Raw genomic sequence first — 13,427 nt, 5'->3', positions numbered from 1 at the left:
GAACGTTATTTGTTTTAAGCCTATCCAAAAACCTTATCCCTTAAACCTTAAAAATGTGGAGTTAATGCCTTAACTTAACCTTAAACACTTCAAAATTTGACGCTTGCAACAACTTCTACATTTTACATTTGAGAAACATGGATGGGCACCTTATTCTGACGTGAAACTGTGAGAGCTAGTTGTCCTTAAGATAACGACGATGATGACGACGATGATGATGATGACCGAAGACGACTACGATGATCTTGATTTTAGGCGGCAGGCAGCCTAGCGGTTAGAGCGTTGTTGCTGGTTCGAATATCTGAGCCGACGAGGTAAAAAATCAATTGATGTCACACTCATTTGCTCCAGGGATGCAGAACTACTATGGCTGACCCTGTAACACAACAGATTTCACTGCACATATCTGGTGTATGTGACAATAGAAACATATTTTTTCGTTGAATCATGAGGCACTTGTTGAGTTTGGGGCTAGCAGATCCTCTATTGACACCACTGGTGATAACTGAAGCAAAATGTGAGAGAAAAACGTTGGTCAACGTTATTAATCATAGCCACAGCATATCTAGTCCTTCATTCCTATCCTCTTATGTTTTCCTCTGCTCCCTCTCTCTACATCTCTCTGGACCCTGTCTCATCTGTATGCTGAGAGATAGCTAGCTATCTTCCCCCCCTTCCCCGTCCTCCCTCCATCCCCCTCTCCAACTCCTCTCTCTCTTTCTCTCTCTCTACAGTAGTCCCAGTGGAGACGCTGTGACATTGGGTGTGAGGTCAGAGGGATGGGCAGCAGTGGTCTGTCTCTCAGCACTGTGAAATGGCTTTAGCTACAACACAGCTCAGGGGACAGAGACTGGGCTGCAACGCAGGCAGACAGAGAGACGCAGAGAATTTACATTTAACACACAAAAATATTTTTGGATAGCACATTGAATATGATGATGTGGTCATTGGTAAAACACAGAGCAGAGAGAAATGCACAGTTCTGATGTCATAAAAAGTATCAATTAATATATGTTTTATTGGTTTATAAAATATGGCCGCAAGTGTTTGTCCTTACCTGAACCTCTGTGAGTTGAGAGACTATAAACTGATCCAATAGAAGCTTGAACTAAGGCCACATGTCCATTCAATGGTACACCCAATAAAAGTTGTCCTTAACCAATATTTCACATTTTATCCAGAAATATATGGACATGAATCCTGATAAACACTGTGTTTCTGTGGAGACCCAGAGGTTCAAAACATTGCATTGCTTTAGTACTAATGAGCTACGTTTATCTATAATTTATCAAATAAATTCTGACTCAAATGCCAATGATCACTGATATCATCATCATCCCCAGTCGTCCAATCTCATATGTCATTATTATATCTGTGCATTACAGTTAGAGGCAACATGTTTTTTTTTTTAAAAGGTTAATCAGTATCGTGCTATTTTAAGTAACACAGTTATACATATGTCCAGTTTTGAGATGTTTTTACATAAATGCTGTATCATGTTTAATAGGATGTCATGGTTCTGGTCATTTTGGATTAGAGCAGATGTCACTTCTACCAAAAGTTATCCCACACTGCCCTCAAGTGGTGAGAAAGTGGATCTGTTAGTAGGTGTCACTATCAGGACAAGGGCTCCCCTGAAGGCTCCTGTTTCACCTGGCTGTGGCAGGTGAGATATGTCGCCTTCTGTTGCTATGGTGTAAGGTGACAGTCTCTCTAGGTGTGGTATAAGCTTACCTCCTCACCTGTCTTCAGAGCTGGGATAGAGAGGCCTCCGATCGGCTGACTACCGCATTCATTAGATAGATAGAGAGATATTCAGCTTTGTGCATGTCTATAGCAGCTTTTCCCAAATAGTGGAACAGGGTCCTGGCTGGAAGATTTGGCTTTGTTAACTTTAACATTCAGCTTCAAGGTGAGTTGATGTTGACCCTTGTTTTCTTCCCGTCAATGGGTTAGGTCCCACTCTATCCTTCTCCCTCTATTCTCCATGTCAGAATGCAAACCTCTGCTATTTCTCCTCTAAAACCAAATGTCCCTCGCCCCCCTTCTTCCAGCGCCATGGCCGAGGGCGGCAGCAGCACTAGTGGAGGGGTGCGTGTTCCCCAGGACACCAAGACAGGGGCTGCGTTGGCCGATGAGAGGGTGGACTTTCTCCGGGAGCAGGTAGGACTATCCCACTGGGCATACATACACTGGTTGAATCAACGTTGTTGCCACGTCATTTCAATTCAATTACGTAGGAGTAATGTGGGAATAGCAACGTTGGATTGAATTGACTGGGATATTAGCATCACAAACACAAAAAACACTGAACTCTACATACTCTTTATATTCATCATATTATAGCAGGAATGATCTTCTAACATTTATTCAACTATGTCTGTCAGGAGAAGGCACGCGGAGGATTACATGTCGCGTTCAAAACCAAGGGGAACTTGGAACTCGGATATCTCAGACATCCGACTTCAGTGCGTTCAAGACAACTGGGTACTCAGAAAAAACAAACATTTTAAACGGTCATCCAACTCGTAAACTATAGAATGTTCGTATGCAGGGAAGAAGTGTGATTTATCAAACAATCCTACAAAGTAAGAAAAAACGACTTTTCCTCGACGGAAATGGAGGTGCTGGTGTCAGAGGTTGAGTACAACCAAAATGTTTGATTTGGATCTCTTAGTTGTGGCTTGAGCAGAAGACAACAACAAAAAAACATAGCTACAAAGAGAGGACAAATCAAGTTGCTTTAGCAATGTCAAAATATACTTCATATGAGTAGGCAACACTCACCAATAAGCCATCCATCCTCAACAGCTCCCTCTTGTGAGCGAAAGGCCATCATTGCTGTTCTGCAGAAGGAACGAGTCGCGTTCCACCTTACCACCACATTCAGCAGCGTCTTATGCGCATCGCATAATCTTATCACCTGCACATTAAGTGGGTGGAAGCATTTTCTGTTCACATTGTTGAACTTGTGCTTTTATGGCCATGTGGGTGCTGTCTATTGCTCTGTTAGTTTAGAGAACACACTGATCTAAAAAATAAAAAAAAACATCATTTCAATTTAAAGTTTTAATGTCATGTGCACGAGTAGGCCTACAGTGACAAATGCCTTTTTTGCAAGCTCCAAACCCAACAATGCAGTGATTCATATCAATGTAGCACAATGACTAACACAAGGTAGAACAAAAACACGAGAAATATAAGAAGAACACGAGAAAGTAAGAAGCTACTGTATATAGAGGGTCAGTTCCAATACCATATTTACAATGTGCAGGGACACTGGAGTGATCGAGGTAGATATGTATACGGGTAAAGTGACTAGGCATCAGGATATACAGTTGAAGTCGGAAGTTTACATGCACCTTAGCCAAATACATTTAAACTCAGTTTTTCACAATTCCTGACATTTAATCCGAGTAAAAATAAAAATGATGTTGTTGGAATCGTACTAGGCCACACAGTCGTGGGTGAACAGGGAGTACAGGAGGGGACTAAGCACACACCCCTGTGTGGCTCCCGTGTTGAGGGTCAGCATGGCGGAGATGATGTTAGGCTTTATGGTTATTTGGGGAGATCTGTTTTGCAGACAATTGTTTTTGCACGTCTCATCAGTCCAATAATTGCAGTAGACTTTAGCTCGCTTCACTACAAATATGTATGATCTTATATCACAGCATAAAACAGCCCGAGCGTTGTCCTATGGGCTAAAGCAGAGAGCAGATACAAAGGTGATCAACAAATGACACGTCTAATGCACCATGTTTCCAGGCGTTTTGCGTTCTCCGGGTGAAGACTGACAAGTGGAATCGTTTCATTGGGGCGGAGGAGAACCAGAGGATTCTACTGGATTTCCTGGACCATGTCTGGAGTGACCGACTACTGCTTTTCACTGGTCCTGGGGGGACACTACACGCTGGAGACGCACAGGTGAGCGACACACACACACACTCACATACACACACACACACACAAACACACAGCTACACATTGTAATGCTGATATGTAAATGCTACCATACACCCGTTACACCTTAGCTTCTAGAAAGCCCCGGCAGCCATTTTTCAACTAACCTTTTCTTTGGCAATACGTTGACATTTTAGTAATGAAGCAGATGCTCTTATCAAGAGCAGCAACACTTTCTTCGTTCTTGATTCAGAAGAAACTTGTCTCTTATAAACGTCTGTCCAGTTACAGGTGGAAGTAGAGAACATTCCGCAAAAATATTCAATCCACTTTTTGATCGAGAAAGACATCTCGCTTGCGTGTGTGGATATCTTTGATCTATTTTTTATTTTTTTTTTTTGCATGTGTCCACGGCAGCGACTAGTTCCTGCAAAGATGTTGGGAAATGCAACATGTTGGCGAGGGAACTCCTCAATCGGTGGGAAAAGTGGATTTAATATATTTCTGAATATGACCGCACTTTTTGGTGTACCACCTGCAACTGAACAGGTTCGTAAAAGACAAGTTTCTTCCGAATCGACAACGAAGAAAGTATCGGCATGAAAAGGTTAGTTGAAAAATGGCTGCGGGTGTTTTCCACTGGCTAAGGCAGCGTTTCCCAAACTCAGTCCTGGGGATCCCAATGGGTGCACGTTTTTCTTTTCTTGTCTAGCACCACACAGCTGTTTCAAATAATCAAGCTTTGTCATGTCTTGACATGGGTTCAATACCCAGCTGGTTAGGCATCACACACAGTCTGTCTTTTTTCCTTACATGAATCGTATAAATGTTCGGATGAATGATTATAGGCTATACATAGGCTTATTGCAGTTGCTTTCACAATTAAGTAACGGAATCTAACAACCCAGCTAGCACGTTTGGTTCCTTGGAAGTTGTGGGAATGTATGTTTTTGGTTTCACATTGGTTGTGGGAACGAAGCCATACGTTTCCTGACTGGTAAAACTGAAGGTTTTTTAAACGTTCTGAGAACAAAAGTGAACATTTTGACTTTTCCGGGAAAGTTTAGTTTTAGGTTACAGAGATGTTCTGAGAACGTTGTACTCTGGTTCCTAGGAGGTTTTATTAACGGAAATTGTAGGATATTTGGAGATTTTTTAATAACTTTCAATAACACTGCTAGCTTATTTTAGGTTTTAAAAAAATGACTCCAAGCACACATGGAAATTCATATCCTTAGGCATTAATCATGCAAACACATTTATCGTGACACGGCATCAGTAGGTTTTGAACCTATAATGTTCTGTTCTTTATTCATGTCCTTAGTCCAGTGCACCATCAGGACTGAGCTAGTGTGACATATTTTTTTTACTCATGCAAAGCTGTTCATTTTAGTCTATTCAAACAGACCCCATTTCAAAGGAAACAAGCACTCATTAAGTTCAGGTGTGACCAAATACTGGGCGCTGCCTACACACCTGAACACACTGAACAAGAAAGAGGACGTTTTGTTGATTCTGAGAACGGAATGTACATGTTTTTAAATTACATTTTTTGAACGTTCTCAGAAGGTTTCTTGTGGTTTTAAGGGAAAATAGTTTCCTAACATTCTTGGAACAATTGAGAACATGACTTTAAATAGAACAATGAGGAAAACCTGTTGGAAACCTTATGCTGAAGTTCTAAAATTCCTACAGAAAAACTTTCTTAGTGTTCTCTGAACTACAGTATTTGAGAATATTCCCAATGTCAAACCGGTGGAGAACGTTCCTAGAACATGTCAATGGATTGCAACCGTTTTAACTTTTAGGAGACATTCTGTTAAAGTAATGAAATACAAAGAAAATAATGTGTATTTTTTGGTTTGTTGCCAAGATCCTTAAATATGCTCAGAATGTTCCAAAGCCAAGCAACTATCCTGCACCATTCCCTGAAAGTTGTGGGAAGATCGTATGCAAAATAACCATAGGATAACCACGCTGTAACCAAGCTCTAAACATTTTTTTTAAAAGCAAATGGTTCTCAGAACGTTGTGTAGTAAGGTGGGAAGTACCTTGTTGGAATACGGTTTGACTTTATTTCTAGTGCTTTCAATACAAATAGAAAGCATTTCCACTATGTTTACATCTTTAAAGACGTCAGCCCCCTGGAAGACCAAGCTGATGTGCGTGCTGAAGAAGGGGGTCCTGAGGATCACCGTGCAGGGCTTCAGGACTCAGCTGTGGCTGGGGGAGGTCTCTGGACACCCCATGGAGCACATGCCGCTCCTCATCTCCGAGGTGAGTAAAAGGGGAGAGGTGTTTGTTTGGGGTTGGGGGGGGGAGAGGGTATGTGTAGACGTGCTGATACCCGTTCTTTATATCTAACTCTGAATTACCATGGGGGTAAGGTTCTGGTGTCAGTGTTATCTAACTCTCTGAACCACGGCGGTTGGCCTCGGGTGGTGTCTGAGGACATACACAGACACCTGGAGCAGCTGAGGAGCAAAGTGGTCACTCTGAGAGGCAGGGCAGAGGGACGCACCCTGCTGCCCCTACCACTGTGTGTGGAGAGATCTCAGCCACAGGACATATTGCTCAGGTCAGTTGTGTGTGTGTGTGTGTGTGTGTGTGTGTGTGTGTTGTGTGTGAATGTAGGGTGGAGCTGTGTGTGTGTGTGTGCGCGTGTGTGCATGTGCGTGTGTGAGTGTGTGACTTCTCTCTCTCTCCCCCTAGCTCTAATGGCTGGCCGATAGACCGGGCTCTGCTGTATTCCATAGAGACCCTGGTAATCCAGTGGTCCGGTCAGGTCTGGACTGTCCTGAAGAGGGATTCCAGCATGGTGCTCCAGCAGGGGGACCACCCGGGCCCCAGCGCGGAGCTCCACTTCTGGGCCTGTCAGAGAGGCAACCTGCTAGGCGTCCATTCACAGGTAGGCTGGAGTAGAGTCAGGTCAGTGTGTATGCTTGTGTTTGCTCAGAGTTAAAAAAAATAAAAAAAAAAAATCTATGTTCCGTGTTCTCTCAGATCATGAACCCTAAGGTGGAACAGATCATGGAGATTCTGAGGAGGATCAAGAGCAGTTACTACGCCTCCTTCCACGATATCTGCCTCAAAGTCAACCAGGGTAGTGCGAGAGGCCTTGTTCCCATCACAAGCACCATCCTTCAAGTATCTCCTTTCCCTTTAATCATCTCCGACCCCAATGTTTCTCTCTCACAGCGGTTTTAGAGGCTGAGGATATAGACCTCTACCTGAGACCACTGAGGAGACTGATCAGTTGTCTGGAGGAGGGGAGTTTCAACAAGCTAGAGATGCTGTTACCTCCTCTCTTCCACACGCTGTGTCTCATCTGGAGTCGCTCCCAATACTACTGCCGCCCTCCACGCATGGTGCTCCTACTGCAGGAGTTCTGTAATTTACTCATCGAGAAGGTGGGTGTGTGGTGTGCGTGCGTGCGTGTTGTGTGTGTTACGTATAACGCCTCTCTGTTCGGGTCTCCAGGCGTTTGCGTATCTGATCCCAGAGGAGCTGTTTAAGATGGAACTGGAAGAAGGAGTGGAGAGGGTTCAGGTGACCATCAGTGTCCTGCGGAGCTTCAAGCGCCTGTTCCACACACACCGCCAGCGCATCCCTCAGTACTACCGCAGCGGGGAGACTGTCAAACAATGGGACTTCCCTTCCACACTGGTCTTCCACAGGGCTGACCACATACTGGACCGGCTGCTCATGATCGAGGTGTGTGTCCGGCACGAGTTTGCGTGTGGCTCCGGGCACAGGTAGTGTACTATATAGGGATCCATCCATCCATCTATGCTTTAATGCATCTATCTACCAGGAGCTGTTTGCGTCTGCGCTGGTCTTCCTGAAGCTGGAGAAGGTTGAGCTGGGAGGGTCGAGGGGGAAGATCCTCAGTGAGATGGTGTTCAGTATGAACGAGGAGTTCCACGACAGCTGGAGAACTCTGAGGGAGAGCAAACACGACCCGCTGGACTACACTAAAGAGGTGAAGCTGGTGACACCTCTGTTCGAACTTTTACAAATGCTTTATTTGACCATTGTCAAATGGCCACTAACATGACGTTTGTTTGCTGGTGTGTTTAGGACTTCCTAGTGGACTACAGGCGTTTCATGGAGCAGAACAGAGACTTTGACCAGAGGCTGGGGACCGTTCTCAACCTGGCCTTCCAACACTCTAAAGGCCTGGAGTCTGCATTCAAGGTGAGACACACCTGAGAAGAACCCTACCTTTACCCTAACCCTAACCATAGCCTTGACCCTTTACCCTAACCATAGCCCTGAATCTTTTCCCTAACCCTAACCATAGCCTTGACCCTTTACCCTAACCATAGCCCTGAATCTTTAACCTAACCCTAACCATAGCCCTGAATCTTTACCCTAACCCTAACCATAGCCCTGAATCTTTACCCTAACCCTAACCCTAACCATAGCCCTGAATCTTTACCCTAAACATAGACCCCTCTGACTCTAACCATAGCCCTGACCCTTTACCCTAAACATAGACACCCCTGACCCTAACCATAGCCCTGACCCTTTACCCTAAACATAGCCCTGACCCTTTACCCTAAACAAAGACCCCCCCCTGACCGTAACCATAGCCCTGACCCTTTACCCTAAACATAGCCTTGACCCTTTACCCTAAACAAAGACCCCCCCTGACCCTAACCATAGCCCTGACCCTTTACCCTAAACAAAGACCCCCTGACCCTAACCATAGCCCTGACCTTTCACCCTAAACATAGCCCCTCAAACCCTAACCATAGCTCTGACCATTTACCCTAAACATAGACCCCCCCTAACCCTAACCATAGCCCTGACCCTTTACCCTAAACATAGCCCTGACTCTTTACCCTAAACATAGCCCTGACTCTTTACCCTAAACATAGCCCTGACTCTTTACCCTAAACATAGCCCTGACCCTTTACCCTAAACATATCCCATCAATCCCTAACCATAACCCTGACCCTTTACCCTAAACATAGCCCTGACCCTTTACCCTAAACATAGCCCTGACCGTTTACCCTAAACATAGCCCTGACCCTTTACCCTAAACATAGCCCATCAAACCATAACCATAGCCCTGACCCTTTACCCTAAACATAGCCCATCAAACCTGAACCATTGCCCTGACCCTTTACCCTAAACATAGCCCTGTACCTTTACCCTAAACATAGCCCAACAAACCATAGCCCTGACCCTTTACCCTAAACATAGCCCCTCAAACCCTAACCCTAACCATAGCCCTGACTCTTTACCCTAAACATAGCCCTGACCCTTTACCCTAAACATAGCCCTGACCCTTTACCCTAAACATAGCCCATCAAACCACAGCCCTGACCCTTTACCCTAAACATAGCCCATCAAACCATAGCCCTGACCCTTTACCCTAAACATAGCCCTGACCCTTTACCCTAAACATAGCCCATCAAACCATAGCCCTGACCCTTTACCCTAAACATAGCCCTGACCCTTTACCCTAAACATAGCCCATCAAACCATAGCCCTGACCCTTTACCCTAAACATAGCCCATCAAACCATAGCCCTGACCCTTTACCCTAAACATAGCCCTGACCCTTTACCCTAAACATAGCCCATCAAACCATAGCCCTGACCCTTTACCCTAAACATAGCCCATCAAACCATAGCCCTGACCCTTTACCCTAAACATAGCCCATCAAACCATAGCCCTGACCCTTTACCCTAAACATAGCCCATCAAACCATAGCCCTGACCCTTTACCCTAAACATAGCCCATCAAACCATAGCCCTGACCCTTTACCCTAAACATAGCCCATCAAACCATAGCCCTGACCCTTTACCCTAAACATAGCCCATCAAACCATAGCCCTGACCCTTTACCTAAACATAGCCCATCAAACCATAGCCCTGACCCTTTACCTAAACATAGCCCATCAAACCATAGCCCTGACCCTTTACCCTAAACATAGCCCATCAAACCATAGCCCTGACCCTTTACCCTAAACATAGCCCATCAAACCCTAACCCTAACCATAGCCCTGACTCTTTACCCTAAACATTGCCCTGACCCTTTACCCTAAACATAGCCCATCAAACCACAGCCCTGACCCTTTACCCTAAACATAGCCCTGACCCTTTACCCTAAACATAGCCCTGACCCTTTGGTTTTTGTTTGTTTGTGTGATTGTAAGAGCATAGTTTTCTACTCTCTGTGCCTATGCTCCTCCAGCTCCTCCAGATCTTTGGCACCCTCTTAGAGAGACCCAGGATCAACCAGCTGTTCTCCCCAAACTACAGCACCCTGCTGGGCATGTTCAACACTGAGATAGACCACTGCCAGATCATACTGGACCAGCAGAGAGAGCGGGTGAGAGACCAGGGAGGGAGGGAGAGTGGTGGAGGGAGGGGGAGAGGAGAGAGGGAGGGAGAGAATGAGAGGAGAGAGAGGGAGTGAGAGGTTTTGAGAGTTTGCGGGTCTCTTCAGTCACACAGAGGTTTATTGTGGTTGTGTTCCAGTTGCGGTCGGGCTGTGTGGTCCTGAGTAAGAACATGCCACCGGTCGCTGGCAACCTGAAGTGGTCGCAGGAGCTACGAGACCGCATCCTGACTAACCGCAGCAACCTCAACCATCTCATACGCATGTAGGTCTACACACATATACACACACACACACTCGTTCTCTCTCTCATCCCGCCTCCCCCTCTGTCTTTGTGTCCCAGGCCACTGGGTTCTGCTGAGGCGGAGCAGGTTCTCCAGAAGTGTGAGAGGGTTCTAGAGGTTCTAGACCAGCACGATGAGGAGCTGTTCTCTGTGTGGACGGAGGGGTTGGAGGAACTGTGCAACACACACCTCCAGGAACCACTACTCACCTTGGATCAAGAGACAGGGCTGTTCCAGGTCAACTTCAGCCCTGCAGTAAGGTTCCCTAACCCCCTGACCCTTACCCTGTGGTAGGACCTCTAGACCCTAAGCTCTGACCCCTGACCCTAACTCCCAACCATGAACCCTAATTGTAACCTCTAGCTGTAAACCTCTATCCCTTGATCACTAACCTCCATCTATAATCATAACCCTAACCACATTTCTCAACTCCCAAGCCCAAGTAACTACTGCTGCCAGAGTAATGCTCTAGTCCAGGGGTAGACAACCATAGGCAACTGTAGGCCACCGATTTTTGTCAGAGCAGATGTTCGGGTGGCCGGAACGTAATTATAATAAATTGTACACTGCAAATTGACCGTGACAAAGCCTAAAAATAGATTTTATTTGAAAATAACAATAATTTCATACCTTGAATTACATTGAGAGGTGATCACTTCTCTTTTTTTAATTTGTGGGAATACTTGGGAACAGATTTCTTAAATTGAACACATTTTTAGCTGAATTCCTGTTGATTTTACAGTCTGTTTCAACTGTACCTGACTCCTTTTCTTCTAGCTGACCTCAGTGCTGAGGGAGGTGAAGTATCTGAGCATGTTGAAGAACCACAGCATCCCTAAAGCTGCTCTACACCTCTACTCCAAACGAGAGACACTCTATATGGTGGGTCTGTCTCCTAAACCCACACACACACACACACACACACACACACACACACACACACACACACACACACACACACACACACACACACACGCTGTGTTGTGTTAGTGTATTGTGATGTTGTACTGTATGTGTTTATTGCAGTACACCCAGACCTTGGCCCTGATAACCCAGTGGTACAATCGGCTGCACAGCACCATCCTGGCTGTGGAGCTGGGATTGGTTAAGGAGGAGATGGACGGGACCAGACGGCAGCTGAAGCCCGCTCTCCAAGAACTGACCTGGAGTAGGGATGACCTGTTGGACTACGTCCAGGCCACACGAGACCTGGTGCAGGTAACACACACACACACACACACAGACACACACCCATCTCTCTATCTCTCCTCCCGCTCTCCTCTCCTCACTATCCAGGATGTGTCCAGCAGGGTCCAGTCTAGTAAGGATAACGTTGAGGGCTTCCAATCTCTATTTCTCCTCTCATCCCTCTATCACTCCTCTCTTTCTTCATCCATTTCTCCCTTTCCTCCCTTCGTCCATCTCTCCTCCCTTCATCCCTCTCTCCTCACCTCCCTTCCATATAGGACGTGTCCAGTAGAGTCCAGTCCAGTAAGGCTAATGTTGAGGCCATTCAGGCTCTGATGGGGAAGTTCAGTCACCAGGCCTTCATCACCAGGAAGACCAGGGGTTCTACCCTCCTCATCCTCACTGACATGGAGGAGAGCATCAGCAAACAGTACACACTCATCACCAACACAGGGGAGCAGATACACACACTGCTAAAGGTATACACACACCGAAGATACACACACACACACTGTACACATGCATAATCGTATAGAGACACAGACAAGTACACAAGAACACAACATTGCATGACATCCCTCTATCTCCCCCTCCTCCCTCTATCTCTCTCTCTCTCTCTCTCTCTCTCTCTCTCTCTCTCTCTCAGGAGAACCTTGCTCTGTTAGGAGTGTCAGCCCCAGACTGTGCCGAGTGGAGGTCCTACACTGACTATGTTGACCGCATGGTTTTAGCAGGGTTCTCCAGTGCGGTACGCTGTTCCCTACAATACCTGATCGAGAACACTGACCCCGCCCTTCGCATCGCACCGCTCTTCGAGGTCCAGCTGGTCCTCGACGCCAACGAGATGACCTTTGAACCCTCGCTGGACATCAGTCACCAGGGAAACTTCTATGACATCATCGACAAGATGGTGGGCGATATCACTAACATGGCATCGTTCATACCTCGCGTGGCCAAGCATAAACAGATGGACAACTATCAGGTAGAATAGATCACACACAAATATCCAAATAATTTGATTAGCCTTTGAACCTTTCTCTTTTGGCCTTTGACCTCTCCCTCCAGTCTGACATAGACAGGATGGCCGACCTTTCAGAGCTGGGCCAGGTCATCAGAGGCCGTGCCCGATCGACCATTTCTAAGGTCAGAGAGTACCAGGTGTCATTTTCCAGCTACCGCTACCTCTGGACAGATGACAGGTGAGTGTGTGAATAAATGTTGTGATCAAATGTGTGTCCTTCACAATGAAGCTTATTGTGGATCCTAATAAAGTATTTGGAATGTGTGCAGGTCAGAGTTCATGAGACAGTTCCTGCTGTATGGTCATGTCCTGAGCACAGAGGAGGCTGAGCTCTACGCAGACTATGAACTGGCCAAGAACCCACCCACACTGGACAACTTTAAAGAACAGGTAAGAGGCAGCCCCAGAGAGCTGCACTGCTTTTAAGAGTTCCTCTTAATTAGCAGTAGGGGAGAGTGGGATAAGCCATTCTTTACATTCAGCATCACTCCATCAAGGGAAATGTAGTATTATTTTTATCAAAGACATCTACATATATTTCAGGATGTTGTGTATCCTTGGAAATAATCAGAATTCATGTAAACCTGACAGTTTTGAAAACATAGCTTGTCCAAAAAAAAAAAAGTGGTATTTTGGCACAACTTACATAGGTTATAGGGTAAGTTGTGGCGAGGGACA

General features: G+C 45.8%; 1 protein-coding gene across 1 annotated transcript in view; it reads left to right on the top strand.

Annotated features, from left to right (window-relative positions):
• The first annotated feature begins 6,003 nt into the window (after positions 1 to 6,003).
• The window catches only part of dnah9l (dynein, axonemal, heavy polypeptide 9 like), a 174,719-nt gene continuing 167,295 nt past the window's right edge, over positions 6,004 to 13,427 (top strand). The window contains exons 1-17 of the mRNA XM_065005584.1: positions 6,004 to 6,180; positions 6,291 to 6,481; positions 6,616 to 6,811; positions 6,907 to 7,006; positions 7,102 to 7,313; positions 7,384 to 7,617; positions 7,718 to 7,885; positions 7,984 to 8,100; positions 10,110 to 10,247; positions 10,397 to 10,521; positions 10,600 to 10,795; positions 11,318 to 11,422; positions 11,567 to 11,758; positions 12,007 to 12,207; positions 12,375 to 12,710; positions 12,794 to 12,927; positions 13,019 to 13,139. Of these exons, the coding sequence (XP_064861656.1) occupies positions 6,019 to 6,180; positions 6,291 to 6,481; positions 6,616 to 6,811; positions 6,907 to 7,006; positions 7,102 to 7,313; positions 7,384 to 7,617; positions 7,718 to 7,885; positions 7,984 to 8,100; positions 10,110 to 10,247; positions 10,397 to 10,521; positions 10,600 to 10,795; positions 11,318 to 11,422; positions 11,567 to 11,758; positions 12,007 to 12,207; positions 12,375 to 12,710; positions 12,794 to 12,927; positions 13,019 to 13,139 (2,928 nt within the window). The 5' untranslated portion in view covers positions 6,004 to 6,018. The remainder of the gene's footprint in view (positions 6,181 to 6,290; positions 6,482 to 6,615; positions 6,812 to 6,906; positions 7,007 to 7,101; positions 7,314 to 7,383; positions 7,618 to 7,717; positions 7,886 to 7,983; positions 8,101 to 10,109; positions 10,248 to 10,396; positions 10,522 to 10,599; positions 10,796 to 11,317; positions 11,423 to 11,566; positions 11,759 to 12,006; positions 12,208 to 12,374; positions 12,711 to 12,793; positions 12,928 to 13,018; positions 13,140 to 13,427) is intronic.

The sequence above is a fragment of the Oncorhynchus nerka genome, linkage group LG20 (assembly GCF_034236695.1).
Source record: "Oncorhynchus nerka isolate Pitt River linkage group LG20, Oner_Uvic_2.0, whole genome shotgun sequence".
NCBI classification, from domain to species: Eukaryota; Metazoa; Chordata; class Actinopteri; order Salmoniformes; family Salmonidae; genus Oncorhynchus; species Oncorhynchus nerka.
The sequence above is the reverse complement of the archived record's forward strand: the minus strand, read 5'-3'. Positions and strand labels throughout refer to the sequence as shown.